Consider the following 20,311-nt stretch of genomic DNA (forward strand, 5'->3'; position numbering starts at 1 on the left):
TAATTTGTGTTTAGATTGTTACCTATTTGGTGTTAAGTGTGGGTGCACTGGCTGCATTTGGAGCACTTGTTGTTGTACATCTTTACATGCCAGACAGAGCTTGTCATCTATAATGTAGGAAAAGATAGATTGCTACTTACCGTAAAGAAGACACATCAAATTGCAGACAGGCAAGATTAAAAGACACTCACTTATAGCATTCTGATCAGAAGACAGCTTAGAGCTGAATTCTGCGTGGAAGAGGAGAAAAGGCTGCCTTGGAACCTTTTGTTAGTGTGTGTGTGTGTGTGTGTGTGTGTGTGTGTGTGTGTGTGTGTGAAGTGAAGGAGTGAAATATTATTTTTCTATTGTTTGACCATAGTCCTTTGTCCATAATGTCATTGGAATGTCTTTACACAGCTCTCCCTTTGGAAAGGGTGTCAGTCTCCTGCAATGAGTCAAAACTAGTAATGCATACACATTGACACATCAGTGGCATGGATGGTTCTGTAACATCTTGGGACATTTTTACTCTGTTTTATTTCATTCCATGACTTTGTTACATTGTATTACTTTCTTTTAATTGATTATAAATAATTTTAATCTTCCTGTAGGCCTAATTAATTTTCAAACCTACTTTCAAACTTGCTATGTTAAGTTCTTTTATTTGTTTTAGGGTATCTGCAATAAAAGCAAGATAAAGGTGGTTCACGTGCATTTCTTTAACCTATATTCTTTCTTTTATTTTCCCAGTTGGATGATTTGGGAACTTCCTCTAAGACAACTGACACTAGTTTTTGTGATATGGAATCTCCTTGCCAGTTGTCAGTTCTCAATTTCTCACTATCCAGGTGGAGCCTAATGGAAGCCAGAACATCATTGTATTACCATTAGTTAAATCTGTGCCTTTTCCTTGAGATCTTTTAATACAGACTTCATTTAAATTGAAACATTTCAAAATCTGTGAATCCCAGACAATGTGATAATTCATTCATTGCATTGTTCTGCGTAATTCAGGTCTTCATGCAGTACAAAAGCATCACACATATCAGTGCAGAGTTTCAGCCTCGTACAGCCCAACTGCAATAATACCCTTAGGAAACAAGTGCAGTAGAATGAATACTCCAGCACGGTGCTGTCCCTGACAGGAACATTGGCACAACCCTATCACCTTTCCATTACGCAGGGTGTACCATATTTAGCCTTTCACTGTTACAGACATGCTCTCTGTATTCCATGCTGAGGGCAACTTTTATTATGGCCGTACTGCTGAGACACGGCATTCTGGCTAATATGAAATATTTATGATTAGATTTCTCTAAAACTGTTAGGTGAAACGAAACAAAAAAAATTTCTTTGCACATCTTATAGACTGATATGTTTGCTCTATAAAGAACTGAATTTCTTTCCATTGTCATACTTTCCACGCTGCATCAAGTTAAGTAAAACACTAAACAAAATTTTAGTTTCAAAGCTAAAAGTAATGCATTGGACAGAGTTTGCATGTGATTGCTTTTTTAGCTCATACCTTTCAATGAATGACATGTAGATAAGTGATTGAAATTTTATTAAAATTGAGACCCCGAAAGATACCTCATTTCGTTTTAGAGTTATTGGGTTTTACATCTGACCTATGGTCATGTGACATGCCAATTCACGTCCTTCCACATTGTGAATGGTGTGGTCTTAAGTTGTAATGATGGCACACAGAGACACAGGGAGGTACATATGTTGTGTGGTAAATACTCAGAAAAATTTTTATTCATTGAGATGTGGAAGTAACTCATCAGTGGCTGAGGTGCATACAGACATTCATAGTGCTGTAGGAAAACCCAAGTGGTGCACATGTACAGGTCCCCAGCACATGGGAAAGAGCATAGCGATACATGTATATATGGCCAGCAGTGAAAGAGTTGATTCTGTAAATGCACACAGTTGAAAGTATATGATACTAGGGGCAAAAAGTCTTGGTAAATGTGAGCTCTAAAATGCATACCATACAACATGTGAGCACTTATTCAATACAATGGGTTTCACAGTAGTGAAAGTGGACCAGTGGTCATAGCTCCAACTAAAACTGCAACTTGTCCATGACCATGACAGCATCAACTGACCTGGATCCACTCACAATACATCCCTTATGCTAAACCATGTGATTTCTGTGGATGAGAGGGAATGAATCTGGAATTTTTGAACATGAATCCTGGCAGTGCATAGTCTGACAGAAGGTAGATGATACAGAGGCTGCTGTTTTTCCTAAATGGGGCTGGTTGGATATCTTCGGTTCTTAAAGACAATTTGATAATTCTGGCCCAGGTTGTAGCATGTGATAGACTGTGTCATACAGATGAATGTGTTCTCCCTTCTAGAATGTTCTCAACAGTCACAGTACGTCAATATGAAAGGCATTAAATCTTGGCCCACATTATATGAACTGTTACTGACCTCTGCTCTCTGTTCTGACCGAATGCAGTGTCGCCCAAGTGTGTTGGCCATACTAACCTGTGTGAATAATATGTCCCAAATGCATGCAACACCCATTGAAAACCAGTCTACTTAAAACATGTATCCCCTAGATCTGTAGCAGGCATACTAAGCAGTTTCATATTGACATGCACTGTATGTCATGTTGTGATATGGCAGGCTGGTATTTGCCATGTCACCATGATAAATTTGCTTTTACATGGATTTTAAGGATCTCTTGACTTAGAAGTATGTAAATACAGACTGGTTGTGGAAATAATAAAATTGTCATGTGTTATAGAACATGTAACAATTTATTTTCATCATGTGAAATAGTTTTGTATCTGGTGGATGTGACAAGACATGATTTGAAACTTTGCTGAATGCCCTATCTGAAAACTATCTAGAACAGATGGTGTGATAGTCAACTCATGATGGAAATGTGTTATACCTGATTTTTGAAACTGGTAATAGTTACTGTGAGGAAATGGTAGGAATCCTTGTGAGATTCTGTACAGAATTTTCTGCTAAATTGACTCTCTTGTTAATCAGAATACACTGAAAATCCCTTGAACAGTAGACAGAAGGAAGCACAGGTCAGTCATATCCACAGTAAGGGCAGCAGAAGGGGTCTTCAACCCTACCATTTGATCTCATTGACATCCAACAGTTGTAGAATTCTAAAACATGTTGTATAATCACATTGTGATGTATCTTGAGCAGAATGCTGTACACCTACATCTGTACTCCACAAGACATCTTAACCAATATGTAGTGGAGGGTACTTCTGGTACCATTCTATCCCTTCTTCCACTTGTGAATGGTGCTTGGTAAGAATGATTGACAGTGAACGTCTGCATTAGCTCTAAAATTGCTTGTATTTTCTCATTGTGGTCATTTCATAAGAGAAAGCAATATAAAGGAATTGGACAGATAAAAAAATCTACTTACCAAGTGGCGGCAGAACACACACGCATTTGGCTCCTCCTCCAGGCAGAAGGGTTGAAGGGGAAGGAAGAGGGGTGAAGGAAAAGGAGTGGAGAGGTCTAGCAAAAGGGGTCGTTAGATTTCGAGAAAGTCTCGCGGAACTGTGGGTCAGGGTAGACTTACCAGACTTTTCTGAAATCTACCCCTTTTGCTAGATCTCTCCAGGCCTTTTCCTTCACCCCTATTCCTTCCCCTTCAGCCCTTCTGCCTGAACTAGCCACCACTGATTCCGAAAGCTTGCATAGTTATAATCTTATGTGTGAGTTCCGCCGCCGCTAGGTGAGTAGATTTTTTTTTAATCTGTCCAATTATCTTATTTTGTCAAGAATTGGAGGAAGTAATATGTTCTCTGGCTCTCCCTGGAATGTAAACTTTAGGAATTCCGTTAGTAAATCTCTCCATAATGTGAAATGCTTTTTGCCTCTGCCATTGGTTTTTGGATTTTGTTGAGCATCTCCGTAACACACTTGCGCTGACTGCACAATCCTGTGATGAAACGCGTTGCTCTTTGTTAGAGCTTCTCCTATTTCTTCTGTTAATCTAACATGATAAGTTTTAGACTGAAAAGCAATACTCTAGAATCGGTTGAAAATGCCAATCGGCATGCATTCCAAAAACTTCGATCCTGTGAAACCCAAGGTGCACTTTTTCTCATGTGTCATCATGAAAGGCATGGATCAAGGCAATCGGGTGGATGCATTCTCAGGACTTCCAGAAAGCTTTTGACTCAGTACCACACTGATTATTAGCAAAACTGTGATGCTGTGGGGTGTCAAACAAAATTTGTGACTAGAACGATTAAAACAATCAATAATTGACAAAATAATTTAGTGACAAAATATTTTATTTTTTTTTTTTTTTCAAAATTTGTGACTAGTTTGAGGATTTTTCAGTGGGGAGGATGCATCATGTCATCCTGTAGGGAGAGTAGACAAATGTAAGTAACTTCAGGTGTTCCCAGGGATGTGTGTTGCAACCCTTGTTGTTCATGTTTTGTATAAATGACATGGTATTAATAGTAACCACAGACAATGCAGTTATCTATATTAATAATAAAATACTACCTGAAAAGAAGCTGCATAAACATTCAGTTAAATCTTAATAGGATTTCAAAATGATGCAATGATGGGCAACTTGATTTATGCTTTCAGCAGTGTAAAATTATGTACTTCACAAAATTTAAAAAAAAAGTATTCTTTGATTACTATACCAATGTTAACAGATAGAATCAGTCGACTCAAACAAATACCTGAGTGTAACAGTTTGTAGGGATATAGAATTGAATGATTACAGGCCTGTCATAAGTAGAGCAGATGGCAGTCTTCTGTTCATTGGCAGGATACTGGGAAAATGAAGTCATTCTACAGAGAAGACGCCTTACAAATCACTTGCGTGTCCCATCTCAGAATATTGATGTCTGCGGGTTCCATACCATACAACACTAACATGTATATAAAGACTGACATGAATGATGAAAGGCTTATTTGATTCATGGTAGTGTTGCAGAAGTGTTGAAAAAAACCTATTCGCAAAATTTCAAGAATCGGTATCAAGTGTAGGCTGTAAAAATATTATTCAGCCCCGCCTGTGATTTGCTCTTGTGGGGACCACAAAGACAAAATTAAATTAGAGCTTGTGCAGAGGCATTTAAGCAGTCGCTGTTCATATGTGTTTACCTGTAAATAATTATATGATCTCTCTCTCTCTCTCTCTGTCTGAGAATTTTGATTTAATTTTCATAGGATAACTCCTAATAATTATTTCCATATTTGGTTAGGTGGTGTAAATTGTGAGGAATTTTAGTAACCTGATTTTGAATGTGTTTAGGAGCATATAAGCATCCATACATTTTCACTAAACTGTGTAGTGCATGTAGTGACAAACTCTGCGTGCTGTATATACAGTGTGCTTTAATCTATTTGGTAAATGAGATCACAGTATGTGCCCACAGGGAAGCTCTATCAACACAGTTGTGTTAGGGAGTTTAAGAACTGACAAGGATGTGTTCAACTACCACCAAGATATTTTTTACTGTTGCACAGTGTATTGCAGCGATCAAGCCAGTTGAACATAATTAACCTTTATATAAGAGAATCCTTCACACAATAGTGGGAAAAAGTCTTGTGTGAGCGCACATTTAGATTCTTGCTCAATCTCCTCTGATGACATGGATGATTTGTAGGTGTCTTGTTTGATGAAGGCATTTGTTCTACGAGCCACATTCCCTTTGGATACTGGAACAGTGCTTTCGTATTGACAGATATATTCATCTGCCAGATTGTAGCGGAAGCTGCTACTTCGATTCCTTGTCATACTTTCGCTACCGTATATTTCATTACATTGTCTCAGATTCAACTCAACTGTCACTAATTGACTATAACAATAACACTTCTGATGTGTTAAATGGATTTTATAGGTATTATTCTCAACCATTTTTTGTTAGAACTTCTGCAGTGGAATAAGTAAGCCTGAATAGTAATTTGTAGGAATAAGGGAAACTATATTTTAATATTCAAGAATACATAAAACTTGCATATAAAACTAAATTAGCCAGACAACACAGCAGGTCTATATAGAACGCTGTCAGAGGTCTGTGCAGTGAAATACATGTCATAGTGCGTGCACCCACACACACACACACACACACACACACACACACACACACACACACACAATTTGCTGCCCATATATCCACAAAATTCGCTTTCACAAGTCAAATCCTATTGTTTCATTGTCTTCTGAAATTTGTCTTCGTTAAGTAGATTACCTAACATATCTTCTGTGCATAAATAGCCTACATCAATATTCCATTACTCTGTGATCACCTATAAAACAGTGCTTTGTGTTGATGTGTTCGATCCTTGCAGTAGTAACCTCATTTTTGGCTAAATTTATCGTTACTTTGCCAGAGAAAATATTGGAGGGTTCTGTACTGATACTAGGCTCTATCTCACTTATTAAGAGTCCTAATCCAGAATGCATCTGGATTTGTGTGTGATAAGGCCATGTACTCAACCTTTACCACATTCAAGGCTACTGTTTTCTGTCTTTTTCAGGTCCAGTATATAGATTGTCCCATTAATCTAAACCAACATCCAGAAGTGGAATATTTGTTACCTCACTCACTTCCCCCGTCTCCATCCCAGTAACCCTTGAGTTTTATAATTCCCTTTTTACAATATCTTAATTTGTAGATCTTGATTCCTTTCATGTATATCCCATTAACGGCTTTCCAGCGTCTCTCTTGGGCTTTTGCAGAATCTGTTTTTTTGTGGTGAAAGCGATATCGGGCCTGGAAGTTGCGGCAGATACAAAAGACTCCTTTCTGCCTCTGAATGTGGTACATTTTCAGTGCCCTCTACATATGCTTCATTGGTTATTAACTTAGCTCTGGGTTCCATTGGTATGTCTGTTCATTGCTTCTCAGCTTTATTTAGAATAGCCCATATAGCCATTTTTGTGACCTTGTCTTTACTTCTACAACAGATACTGGGGTCTGCCTTAGATTGTTTCATGCCCATCTTTTATCAAGGATTGTGCAGACATCTGCTCCAGCAATGACCAATTTGTTTAAATGCATAAATACCTCTCTCCATTTACCGAATCTTCCCTTTTGAAGACGAGATTTTGTAACTTCTTCCAATGAGATCTCACATATTCCCCATGTTAGTAAATCTTTTATTCCTAGGGCTGAAAGGTACAACTGGCAAAAACCTCTGTAGTCTTACACACACACACACACTCACACACTCACTCACTCACTCACTCACTCACTCACTCTTGACTATTAGTCATGCTTTGTATTTTGGTGCTGCACTCTTAGGATTTATTGTGTTCAACACCCATTGTGCCTTTGATGGTTTCTCCCTTTCTAGAATTTCCACGGGTTAGTAGTTTTATTTTGACAAAATGACTCCAGTTCACTTTCCATATCTTCTCTCCATTGTTGAGAATTTGGACCACTCGCAGCCTCTTTAACTGTTTTAGGTCCACCATTAAAATATTTGGCTATGTACATTTCATAACCAAGGTAATCTTAGTTTTAGGTGTGTGAGAAGAATGTCTTAAAATATTTTCTTTCTGTTCTTCATATTCTTGAACTTCATCTTCGTACAATGTACCTATGTGCTCATGATGATCTTCTACCTCTTCCGCAGTTTTTGCTTCTTTTTTCAGAGTTTCTATTTCTTAAACTTTGCGGAGTTAATAAACTGATTGTATGATCTTGATAACACTCTTTTAATTTTTTATAAATCTAAATGAATGACACCACTACTGGTCATTATTATTTGTAGAATAATCTACAAAACTACTTTTCTTAGCCTTGAGTCCCATTTGCCCAGCGATTTCTTTAGGTTCTATACTATAGCCATCTAAAATCTTTTCAGTTGCTTAGGTTTGGCTTCTTTCTTGTCCACAATTTGTAGTGGATCCTATTTTCTACCACTTCCATAGGTGATTGATTGATGAAATACTTGGCTGTTGACACTGCCTCTGCCTGAAAATGTATAAGTAACACAGAATCAGTTATCATACTTCTCACTTTTGAAACAATAGTCCTATTTGCACTCTGTTACTCAATTCTGGGATGGACTGTATCTGATGGTGGTTTGGTGTCTAATTCCTGCTTCCTTCAAATGTATCCTGAATTTTTAATTGATATACTCCACCCCACTATCAGATTTGACAATTTTGATATTTTCCTGTCCTCTTTCTACCATATTGTGAAAGTTCATAAACATATTGCTCACTTGATCTCCAGAACTTAAAAATATAAAAATTATTATCTTGAGCAGTCACCTATAAATGAAAGAATGTAATAGCTTTCTTCTGTACTCCATCAATCCACAGACATTTGTATGTATAATATCTGCAAGGCCTCCATGGTTCTACTGTTACTAGACTTTATTTGAAGGGTAATCTGATCTGTTTCCTGTGTATAAATACTTAACAGGATTCCTTGCATTTACTGCAATCTTCCATTCTTGTTACCATATCCTTTAATAATGATGTCCCTTTTGTGTTTAGGGGTCCAAGCCTTCTGCAAAATAAAAATAAAAAAATTCTCAGAGTACATAGAATGGTTTACACCTTTATCTACCTTTTTAGTAGCATATAGTGCAAAAATTCCTTTTAATTTGTCATTGTAACTACATTTTCACCATATTGGTTGACTATTTGTGCCCCATTTATGTCGAAGGTAACTCTGTTGCCTTTCTTGACTATTTCACTTTTGGATAACACATTTGTTATAACATCTTTTGTATACAGTAAACATTGGGCCATGATGCTTTAATTCTCCTTTTAAATTTTTGTTAAGATCTACTTGTCCTGCAAGTTGGGAGTGTAACTTGGAATCACACACTGTTGATATAACCATATATGGTAGAGCACTTGCCTGCAAAAGGTCCCGAATTCGTGTCTCTCTGCCTGGCAAGCAGTTTTAATCTGCCAGGGAGTTTGACATCACTGCACACACTGGTGCAGAGTGAAAATTTCATTCGGGGTACCCATATGTGTTTTGTTGGTAACATCATAAACAGCTCTTTTATCTCTAATAATATACATTGATGTTGCAGAATCTAACATCCATTCTGGTTCTCTGTAAATGCTTTACCAAAAAGAATAATATAGTGTGTGTCACCTCGATTAGCAGTTCTCCATATTGGTCTGTTTGTGATGCCCTTTTTCTTTTGTGTGCAACCTTTCATTTCATTAGCTTCTGAAGTGATCCATCCTCTTACATTTGTAGCTCTTGATTGGGTTCTTGTTTTTATCTTTGGAGTGAAGTGCTGAAGTTGTTTCCTTCTACTGAGTGTGGATATCTGGAACACTTTTTACACACTGCAGGATCTTTACATTTATCACAGTCTCCTGTAAAAGGTGTCTTAGCTTTGTAATGCCATAATCAGGGGTAGTTCTGTAACTGATAGTGTGTCTACCCAGTCATTGGCAATCTTGAACCCATTGTTCCTTAGTCAGTTTGACGTGATATTACCTTGTTGACATAATCGTCCCTTGTACTTGCCCAGTTGAAAGGGGTTCACAGAGGTAATCAGTTATTACTTCCAAGAACACAGTCTTCAAATTTCTCCTTAACTTGTTCCAAACTTCTATTGTCACCAGTTTTTGCTGTGTGTTAATGGTTCACTGGATCAACCAATAATATCAATTTTGATCTTACCTTCTAGTCCTTAGCTGCATAATTTTGCTCATTGGGTGTGAATGCGCCATTCACTATTCCCATGAATTGTCCCAAGTGTAAGTATGATTCCCCAGCATAGTTCCCAAGACCTAAAAGGCACTCTGACTGTGGTATTTGTGCTCCACTCATTTTTCAAAATTAACTTTGTTGGTAGTAAGGATGGTATTATGTAAATGCCTGTTCAACAGGCTCATCCCAGTAGCTTTCATTTTATTCTCTTACTCAGGACAATTCTGACAATTCTTTTCTTCTGTACTTTTGGACATGATTCTCTTTTTCTGGCAAATTATTGTGTATATGCAAGTGTTTTGGCAAGTTAAAACATTAACTTCCATTCCTTCCTTCATAACTCAAATGTTGAAAGCAATGTGCAGACCAGTGATGTGTTCATTCCAGGTTACAATAGCTTTTCAGGTGTGGAATCCAATCAAAATATCCTTTTGTATGTGGCAACTGATCCTAAATAATGTGAGAAGTCATCAACATGAGTTGTTGTTGTTGTTGTTGTTGTTGTTGTGGTGGTGGTCTACAGTCCTGAGACTGGTTTGATGCAGCTCTCCATGCTACTCTATCCTGTGCAAGCTTCATCTCCCTGTACCTACTGAGCCTACATCCTTCTGAATTTGCTTGGTGTGTTTATCTCTTGGTCTTTCCCTTAATGCCTCAGAACATATCCTACTAACCGGTCCCTTCTTTTTGTCAAGTTGTGCCACAAACTCCTCCCCAATTCTATTCAATACTTCATCATTAGTTATGTGATCTACCCATCTAATCTTCAGCATTCTTCTGTAGCACCATATTTCGAAAGCTTCTATTCTCTTCTTGTCCAAACTATTTATTGTCCATGTTTCACTTCCATACATGGCTACACTCCATACAAATACTTTCAGAAATGTCTTCCTGACACTTAAATCAATACTCGATGTTAACAAATTTTTCTTCTTCAGAAATGCTTTCCTTGCCATTGCCAATCTACATTTTATATCTTCTCTACTTCAACCATCATCAGTTATTTTGCTCCCCAAATAGCAAAACTCCTTTACTACTTTGTCTCATTTCCTAATCTAATTCCCTCAGCATCACCAAACTTCATTCGACTACATTCCATTATCCTCGTTTCGCTTTTGTTGGTGTTCATCTTATACCCACCTTTCAAGACACTGTCCATTCCGTTCAACTGCTCTTCCAAGTCCTTTGCTACCTCTCATAGAATTACAATGTCATCGGCAAACCTCAAAGTTTTTATTTCTTCTCCATGGATTTTAATACCTGCTCTGAATTTTTCTTTTGTTTCCTTTACTGCTTGCTCAATACACAGATTGAATAACATCGGGGAGATGCTACAACCCTGTCTCACTGCCTTCCCAACCACTGCTTCCCTTTCATGCCCCTCGACTCGTATAACTGCCATCTGGTTTCTGTACAAATTGTAAATAGCTTTTCGCTCCCTGTATTTTACCCCTGCCACCTTTAGAATTTGAAAGAGAGTATTCCAGTCAACATTGTCAAAAGCTTTCTCTAAATCTACAAATGCTAGAAACGTAGGTTTGCCTTTCCTTAATCTTTCTTCTATGATAAGTCGTAAGGTCAGTATTGCCTCACATGTTCCCACATTTCTACGGAATCCAAAGTGATCTTGTCCGAGGTTGGCTTCTACCAGTTTTTCCATTTGTTTGTAAAGAATTCATGTTAGTATTTTGCAGCTGTGACTTATTAAACTGATAGTTCGGTAATTTTCACATCTGTCAACACCTTTCTTTGGGATTGGAATTGTTATATTCTTCTTGAAGTCTGGGGGAATTTTGCCTGTCTCATACACATACACTTGCTCACCAGATGGTAGAGTTTTGTCATGACTGGCTCTCCCAAGGCCGTCAGTAGTTGTTTTGACTCGGGTCTTTCAGTGCTCTGTCAAACTCTTCGCGCAGTATCGTATCTCCCATTTTTCATCATCTACATTCTCTTCCGTTTCCATAACATTGTCCTCAAGTACATCACCCTTGTATAGATCCTCTATATACTCCTTCCACCTTTCTGCTTTCCCTTCTTTGCTTAGAACTGGGTTTCAATCAAAGCTCTTGATATTCATGCAAGTGGTTCTCCTTTCTCCAAAGGTCTCTTTAATTTTCCTGTAGGCAGTATCTATCTTACCCCTTGTGAGATAAGCATCTACATCCTTACATTTGTCCTCTAGCCATCCCTGCTTAGCCATTTTGCATTTCCTGTCGATCTAATTTTTGAGACGATCACAAGATCCACATGAGTACCAAAAGGAATTCACAAAATTTCAGTTGCATGATAAATGATACAAATCTGAAGGCTGTCAGTTCAATTAATACTTAAAAATTGCAACTGCACGCAATTTAAATTGGTATGATTACAAAGATAATGCTATAGAATAGGCAAAGCAAAGCCTGTGTTTTATTGGCAGAACCCTTAAAGAAGAGGCAACAGATCTGCTAAAGAGACTGTGTATGTTACACTTGTCTGGCCTCCGCCGGAATATTGCTTTGCAGTATGATGCAGAAAGAGTTTGAAGATGGGCAGCTTGGTTTGTATTATCATGAGATACCGAAGACTGCGTCACGCATATGATATGTGAGTTGCAGTGAAATTTAGTAAAACAGATGTTTTTTTCATTGCAGTGAGATCTTTTCACAAAATTTCAATCTCCAAAATTAACCTCTGAATGCGAGAATATTTTGTTGACACCCACCTATATAGGGAGAAGTTATCATTGTAATAAAATAAGAGAAGTTGGAGCTTGCACTGCTAGGTTTAAGTGTTCTGTTAGTGGGATGGTAGAGACATAGTGAAAGTGGTTCGATGGTCTCCCTGCCAGGCTCTTAAGTTTGAATTGCAGAGTAATTGCATCAACATTTTCTAAATTGCTGTAAGTGAATGGCAGAATAGTTGTTTGTAGAAGACATACTTGACCATTTTTATCAGAGTTGTGTTAACAAGCCACTTTTAACAACCTTCCTGTTGGGAAATGAAGTTGTGTATTGAGCTGTATATGAACTGATAAGTTATAAAGAACTGTGACACAAATTTCAGGCTTGTTAAGCAGAATTTACATTAAAGATCTTGACAGGCGGAATGTATAGGAAGTTGTTTTTACTGTACGGTGATTATAATCAATATCCATGTACAACATACAAAACTCATTATGATATATATATATAAAGTTTTCTAAATAATTAATAAGTAAAATTGTGCTATGTTTGTAACGGTATTTAGAACATTTTAGATAATGAATTTGTGATTTGTTTGTCACATCCCTTCCAGGCACTTGTAAATTTTGTTGCTAACATGTCAGTAGCTACTTTTTCTGTCTAATTTGCTTGGTGTTAACATTGATGTTCCTTTTCACTATTCTCTACCTTTGTCACTTAGTGATGTCGTATATCTTAGCTTTCCTGCGTGAGGTACTTTCTACTTTCTGTAGCAAATCTTCTCTTGGCTGTTAAACTTCAACATTCTCCAGTTTAATGTAACATATTCACATTTGCTTTCAACATTCACTAAGCATTTTAACTACTAACCTTTTAGTGAAATATTCTTTGAATAAAATAGCTTGTATATTACATTTTAGATTATTAAAACGAGCTTAATTGTTCTTATTTTAACATTTGGAGAAATATAGAATCCTTCTACAGCCTTTGGCAGCAGTTAATTTTTAACAGTTGGAAGTTTCAACAATTTAAACTTTCTTTCTTCTCACTGTTAAATCATTATTTGAATTTTTATTGTTTCTGAGAGAAGTGCGTGGTTTGTAACTCTTGTGCTTTTTCCATAGAGAGTGACATTATGTTCTATTTGGAAAACTATGAAGGTAATGTGTAACTCTGCAAGTTTAAAATCACTTTCTTGACAAGCATATTTCTATGAAGAAATGTTTGATGGCAATTGCCAAGTGTGCTAGAGTTTACCACTTTGCTTTATTTCTTTGTTGAATTGCCCTAAAATTTGTTTTTAGGAAAATTGATTACATCAATGCCCGTGGATACTTCATTAATGAACATGAAATAAACGCTGTTGATAAAAATGGCAAGGAACGCAAGATAAGTGCAGCAAAATTTGTGATAGCAGTGGGAGGACGACCAAGGTATCCTGACATTCCAGGTGCCATGGAATATGGCATTACAAGTGATGATATCTTCAGTCTCCAGAACCCTCCTGGCAAGACGCTGATTGTTGGTGCTGGCTGTATCCTTTTTTTCCTTCGAATCTGCATAAACATGTTATTTGTTAGCTTCAGCAGATAAAGTTTTCACTTGTCAAATCTTTCATTGTAGTATATGCACAAGGAAAACGCAACAATCTACAAAAATCAGAGGAAACTTTTAGAGGAGTTTGATACTTGCTGTTAAAAGGATCAAAATTTACTCTTAGTTTTTTTTAGCCGTAGTGTTGTATTTTGATCCTGTTAATGTTTGGGTTCATGTATTTTGGAAAACACACCAGGGAACTTATTTTGTCCTATAGTTTTTTAACATTGTTCTTTTCTTACTGTTGTGTGTGGGGGCGGGTTCTACAATTGATTCTCTCACTATCTTTTCTAAGTTTTCCATACTAACTGACACAAATGATCTATTAAAATATCTTTTGAACTTAAATTTCCTTACCTTTTCAATTCAGACATTGGTCTAGAATGTGCTGGTTTTCTTAATGGTTTGGGATATGATGCAACGGTAATGGTACGTTCTGTAGTGCTCAGAGGCTTTGACCAACAAATGGCAGGCCTAGTTGCAGATGAGATGGCTGAGCGTGGTGTGAAATTTTTACATAAGTGTGTACCATTATCTGTGGAGAAGCAGGCCGATAACAGACTTCTGGTGCGTTGGAAAAGTGTTACGGACAGCACAGAAGATCAGGTAAGAAAAGATGACTCGCTATAATATTGTGGATGGAACTGTTGGATTCATCTTGAATGGCTGTACACATGCAACTGAGGCAAGACAAAATGAACATTCCATGTTTGAATGGTGCTCAGTGATGAGTCCCAGACTATTTTCTGTTGGTATTGCTTTCCCATGATTATTCTACTGTAATTGTTTTGCCAGCAAGTTGCTGTTGAAATGATTTTCTTATGCTTTGTTTGTTTGTGTCTGACAGTTTGAAAGATTGTCTTGTATTTTCTAGTGGTGAACTGATCAATAGAAAGTGGTAATACTAGGTAGCATTGGCATTTTAATTGTGGCAGTGCCACACTAATAAATATGCACAAAGTAAGGTAACCATTCACCATATACTTGACCCATTCTACATCTAAATCTACATACACACCCCGCAAGCCACCATATTGAGTGTTGTGCAGGGTACCCTGCACTGTTACTATCATTTACTTTCCTTTTCCTCTTGTGAATATAGCTAGGGAAAACAACTGTCTATGTACCTCCATATGAGCAAAATGTATATTATATGAGCTGTTGTCAGGCATAATGCGTGTTTATCTTGTTCCAGCTCTCTGTGACCTTTCTCATGTGCACTCACAATCATGCTCCTCCTCCTCCCACTCCCATCTCTCCCCTTCTACACACACTTCTCTCCATTGTCTGTGGTGACTAATAGCCATGGCACTGCAGCTCAACTGGAGGGAAGGGTGGCTGAATGTAGTAACAACATGGGGAAGTAAAGGTCACGGAGAGCTGAATTGAGAGGCAGCAAGGGAACAAGATAAAAATATGGCACTGATGAGCTTGGCCTGGGAAGGCACGAAGAGTTGTATGTGACACATTAAGTGGAGTATGGGGCTGGGAGGGGGAGGCAGAACAAAGGAACAGGGAGACTCTGTAGAAGAGAGTGTGAGTGAGTAGATTTATAAGGTGAAGTGAGAGCAACAGGCTAAGAGTGGAGGAGGGTGTGGGACCTGAGCTAGGAGAGATTGAGGCCAAATGGATTGTGGTATTAAAGGTCATGTGATGCAGATTAATATCAAACCTGTGGTACTTCATAATTCCAGCTGCAGTTTAATTTGAAATAATAATGATAAACAGTTGAAAATCCGAGATGGAATAATGACAATATTATGTTAGCATAAATTGCTATTCATCATATAGAGGAGACAGACGGGGACAACAAGAAGAGTGCTAAACATATGAGCTTTCAGCCAAAAGGCCTTCTTCTAAAGTAGACAATACACCATTCACACAAGCACAACTTGCACACACATGATCACTGTCTGGCCACTGAGGTCAGGCTGCAAGCATCTGTGCAAGATGAGAGATGATTTTCTGAATTGTGCAGGTGGAAACTCTCGTTACAATAAAATAGAATCTCATTATTACAATTTTGAAAGGACCACAGATTTTGAATGCCATAAGTGGGTAAATGTACTACCAAAAATACCTAATTTGCTAATGATTGTATTTTTTTCCAGTGAAAGTGCATACTTAAAGTAGCACATTTGGGTAATACGCAAACTCATATTGCTGCACATCCCAACATTCTAGATCAATAAATAATAATCCTAAATGCACCTTTTTGAGAATACATTTGGAATATTACACAAAGAAATTCAATATTATGCCTTAGTATTCAAGAAGCAAAAATGTTTTAAATATAATGACATTGGCAGACATCCAAGCTGCAAGGCATGTACACACAATCCAACAGCCAATTCGAATGCAGGTGCATCACATGACGAGAGCATAATCTCGAGCCTCCAAAATATGAACTCATATTTTAGGAATATCTCTAAAAAGACTCTTATATAAAACATTCAATTTCAATTGGAGTCAATTTATTTATTTCATATGTGAATGTGTACCTGTATATACAGTATTTATGTTAATCACATTAACATTCAATTTCAATTTTACTGTGGATAACAACACCATTACCCATATGTAACTCTTAAAACATTATGTATAAATAAAATAACTGGTTAATAGAGAGATACTACCACCTAATTCAATTTCAATGAATGAATGAATGAATGAATATTAAATAAATACTAACCTGACATGTGATGATTTTATTTATTCACGAAGTGAGGCAGAATTTACACAGGTGTTCTTAATAGAAAGGAACGCCATTCATTTCATTTTTTCCCATTGGTGAATCACTACTGATAAACCAGTGGTAAACAATACATATTAACCTGACTACAGTATACCGCATAGTCCTGTATTCATAGGTGTTTGAAAAAGATCTCAATGATTGCTTGTTTTCTGTCCTAATTTTGATATTGTATTGTCCCTTTTCTTTATCAACTTCAAAGCCTAACACATAATGTTTAATTGCGTACATTTCTTCAGTGGCTTTAGACACTGTAGGTGCTAGGGAAGATCCTGTTTAATCCTGTTCTTCACTTCCTTGTTTCTCTGTCATCCTCTTCTGCAACACATCATCAGTTGTCTTGGACTAACAGACATCAACACCTTCATCAAAGTCAGCTTAAGAGTGAAAGCTAAGGTATATGGTGTTTTCATCTTGCCCATTATTAGCTGCCGTTGTTCAGATGAAGTTTCGTTGTTTGCTGATGTGGTCCCTTCTGTAAGTGCTAGTATCCAATTAAAACCACCCTTCTGAAAACAGTTTGATATATTGTGCTTTCATGTACTGAATCCCACTCAATTCTCAAAAATACATAGCATCCAAGATATCACTTTTCTTGTTATACTGTGGAGACAGGTCAGCCTCTTCTGTGCAAAAATTTTTCTGTACTTCTGTTTCAGCCATTTTCTAATGCCTTGGTCGAGTGGCTGAAGGTGGCTTGTGAATTAGTTGGGAAAAGCAGTACATTTATAATATAAAGATAAGACATATCTGTCTGCGCATTTTTGAAATATCATGGACATTTCACCTTGCCAATTGCCTTGCTGTGCTGGTACTGCGAATGGCTGAAAGCAAGGAGAAACTACGGCCTCTTGGGTAAAATATTCCGGAGGTAAAATAATCCCCCATTCGGATCTCTGGGTGGGGACTACTCAAGAGGATGTTGTTATCAGGAGAAAGAAAACTGGCGTTCTACGGATCGGAGTGTGGAATGTCGGATCCCTTAATCGGGCAGGTAGGTTAGAAAATTTAAAAAGGGAAATGGATAGGTTAAAGTTAGATATAGTGGGAACTAGTGAAGTTCGGTGACAGGAGGAACAAGACTTTTGGTCAGGAGTGCGGGTACGCTTCTACAAACAGCATAGTGAACGCATTATTGTGGCCAACATAGACACGAAGCCCAAACCTACCACAGTAGTACAAGTTTATATGCCAACTAGCTCTGCAGGTGACGAAGAAATTGATGAAATGTATGATGAAGTAAAAGAAATTATTCAGGTAGTGAAGGGAGACGAAAATTTAATAGTCATGGGTGACTGGCATTCGAGAGAAGAAAAGGGAGAGAAGGAAACATAGTAGGTGAATATGGATTGGGGCTAAGAAATGAAAGAGGAAGCCGCGTGGTAGAATTTTGCACAGAGCATAACTTAATCATAGCTGACGCTTGGTTCAAGAATCATGAAAGAAAGTTGTATACATGGAAGAATCCTGGAGATACTAAAAGGTATCAGATAGATAATATAATGGTAAGACAGAGATTTAGGAACCAGGTTTTAAACTGTAAGACATTTCCAGGGGCAGATGTGGACTCTGACCACAATCTATTGGTTATGAACTGTAGGTACAGAGTTTCAGGGAGAGCATAAGGGAACAATTGGCAGGAATGGGGCAAAAGAAATACAGTAGAAGAAGAATGGGTAGCTCTGAGGGATGAAGTAATGAAGGCAGCAGAGGCAAGTATGTAAAAAAACGAGGGCTAGTAGAAATCCTTGGGTAACAAGAAATATTGAATTTAATTGATGAAAGGAGAAAATATAAAAAGCAGGCAAAAAGGAATACAAACGTCTGAAAAATATCGACAGGAAGTGCAAAATGGCTAAGCAGGGATGGCTAGAGGGCAAATGTAAGGATGTAAAGGCTTATTTCACTAGGGGTAAGAAAGATACTGCCTACAGGAAAATTAGAGAGACCTTTGGAGAAAAGAGAACCACTTGTATGAATATCAAGAGCTCAGATGGAAACCCAGTTCTAAGCAAAGAAGGGAAATCAGAAAGATGGAAGGAGTATATAGAGGGTCTATACAAGGGTGACGTACTTGAGGACAATATTATGGAAAGGGAAGAAGACGTAGATGAAGATTAAATGGAGATATGATACTGCGTGAAGAGTTTGACAGAGCACTGAAAGACCTAAGTCAAAAAAACTACTGACGGCCTTGGGAGAGCCAGTCATGACAAAACTCTACCATCTGGTGAGCAAGTGTATGAGACAGGCAAAATTCCCCCAGACTTCAAGAAGAATATAACAATTCCAATCCCAAAGAAAGGTGTTGACAGATGTGAAAATTACCGAACTATCAGTTTAATAAGTCACAGCTACAAAATACTAACATGAATTCTTTACAAACAAATGGAAAAACTGTTAGAAGCCAACCTCGGACAAGATCACTTTGGATTCCATAGAAATGTGGGAACATGTGAGGCAATACTGACCTTGCAACTTATCATAGAAGAAAGATTAAGGAAAGGCAAACCTACGTTTCTAGTATTTGTAGACTTAGAGAAAGCTTTTGACAATGTTGACTGGAATACTCTCTTTCAAATTCTAAAGGTGGCAGGGGTAAAATACAGGGAGCGAAAGGCACTTTACAATTTGTACAGAAACCAGATGGCAGTTATACGAGTCGAGGGGCATGAAAGGGAAGCAGTGGTTGGGAAGGCAGTGAGACAGGGTTGTAGCATCTCCCCGATGTTATTCAATCTGTGTATTGAGCAAGCAGTAAAGGAAACAAAAGAAAAATTCAGAGCAGGTATTAAAATCCATGGAGAAGAAATAAAAACTTTGAGGTTTGCCGATGACATTGTAATTCTATGAGAGGTAGCAAAGGACTTGGAAGAGCAGTTGAACGGAATGGATAGTGTCTTGAAAGGAGGATATAAGATGAACACCAACAAAAGCGAAACGAGGATAATGGAATGTAGTCGAATGAAGTTTGGTGATGCTGAGGGAATTAGATTAGGAAATGAGACACTTAAAGTAGTAAAGGAGTTTTGCTATTTGGGGAGCAAAATAACTGATGATGGTTGAAGTAGAGAAGATATAAAATGTAGATTGGCAATGGCAAGGAAAGCATTTCTGAAGAAGAAAAATTTGTTAACATCGAGTATTGATTTAAGTGTCAGGAAGTCATTTCTGAAAGTATTTGTATGGAGTGTAGCCATGTATGGAAGTGAAACATGGACAATAAATAGTTTGGACAAGAAGAGAATAGAAGCTTTCGAAATATGGTGCTACAGAAGAATGCTGAAGATTAGATGGGTAGATCACATAACTAATGATGAAGTATCGAATAGAATTGGGGAGGAGTTTGTGGCACAACTTGACAAAAAGAAGGGACCGGTTAGTAGGACATGTTCTGAGGCATCAAGGGATCACAAATTTAGCATTGGAGGGCAGTGTGGAGGGCAAAAATGATAGAGAGAGACCAAGAGATGAATACACTAAGCAGATTCAGAAGGATGTAGGTTGCAGTAAGTACTGGGAGATGAAGAAGCTTGCACAGGATAGGGTAGCATGGAGAGCTGCGTCAAACCAGTCTCAGGACTGAAGACGACGACGACGACGACGACGACGACGACGACGACGACGACGACGACTGCCAGTGGCACCAACTTT

At 37.8% G+C, this 20,311-nt stretch overlaps 1 protein-coding gene across 3 annotated transcripts in view; it reads left to right on the forward strand.

Moving 5' to 3' along the window:
- The window catches only part of LOC126189765 (thioredoxin reductase 2, mitochondrial), a 59,259-nt gene that overhangs the window by 10,013 nt on the left and 28,935 nt on the right, over window positions 1-20,311 (forward strand). For all 3 annotated transcript variants that reach the window (XM_049930969.1, XM_049930967.1, XM_049930968.1), the window contains 2 exons: window positions 13,614-13,843; window positions 14,276-14,511. In XM_049930969.1, coding sequence (XP_049786926.1) covers window positions 13,614-13,843; window positions 14,276-14,511 — 466 coding nt within the window. The remainder of the gene's footprint in view (window positions 1-13,613; window positions 13,844-14,275; window positions 14,512-20,311) is intronic.

Source organism: Schistocerca cancellata, chromosome 1 (assembly GCF_023864275.1).
Source record: "Schistocerca cancellata isolate TAMUIC-IGC-003103 chromosome 1, iqSchCanc2.1, whole genome shotgun sequence".
In the NCBI taxonomy this organism is placed as follows: Eukaryota; Metazoa; Arthropoda; class Insecta; order Orthoptera; family Acrididae; genus Schistocerca; species Schistocerca cancellata.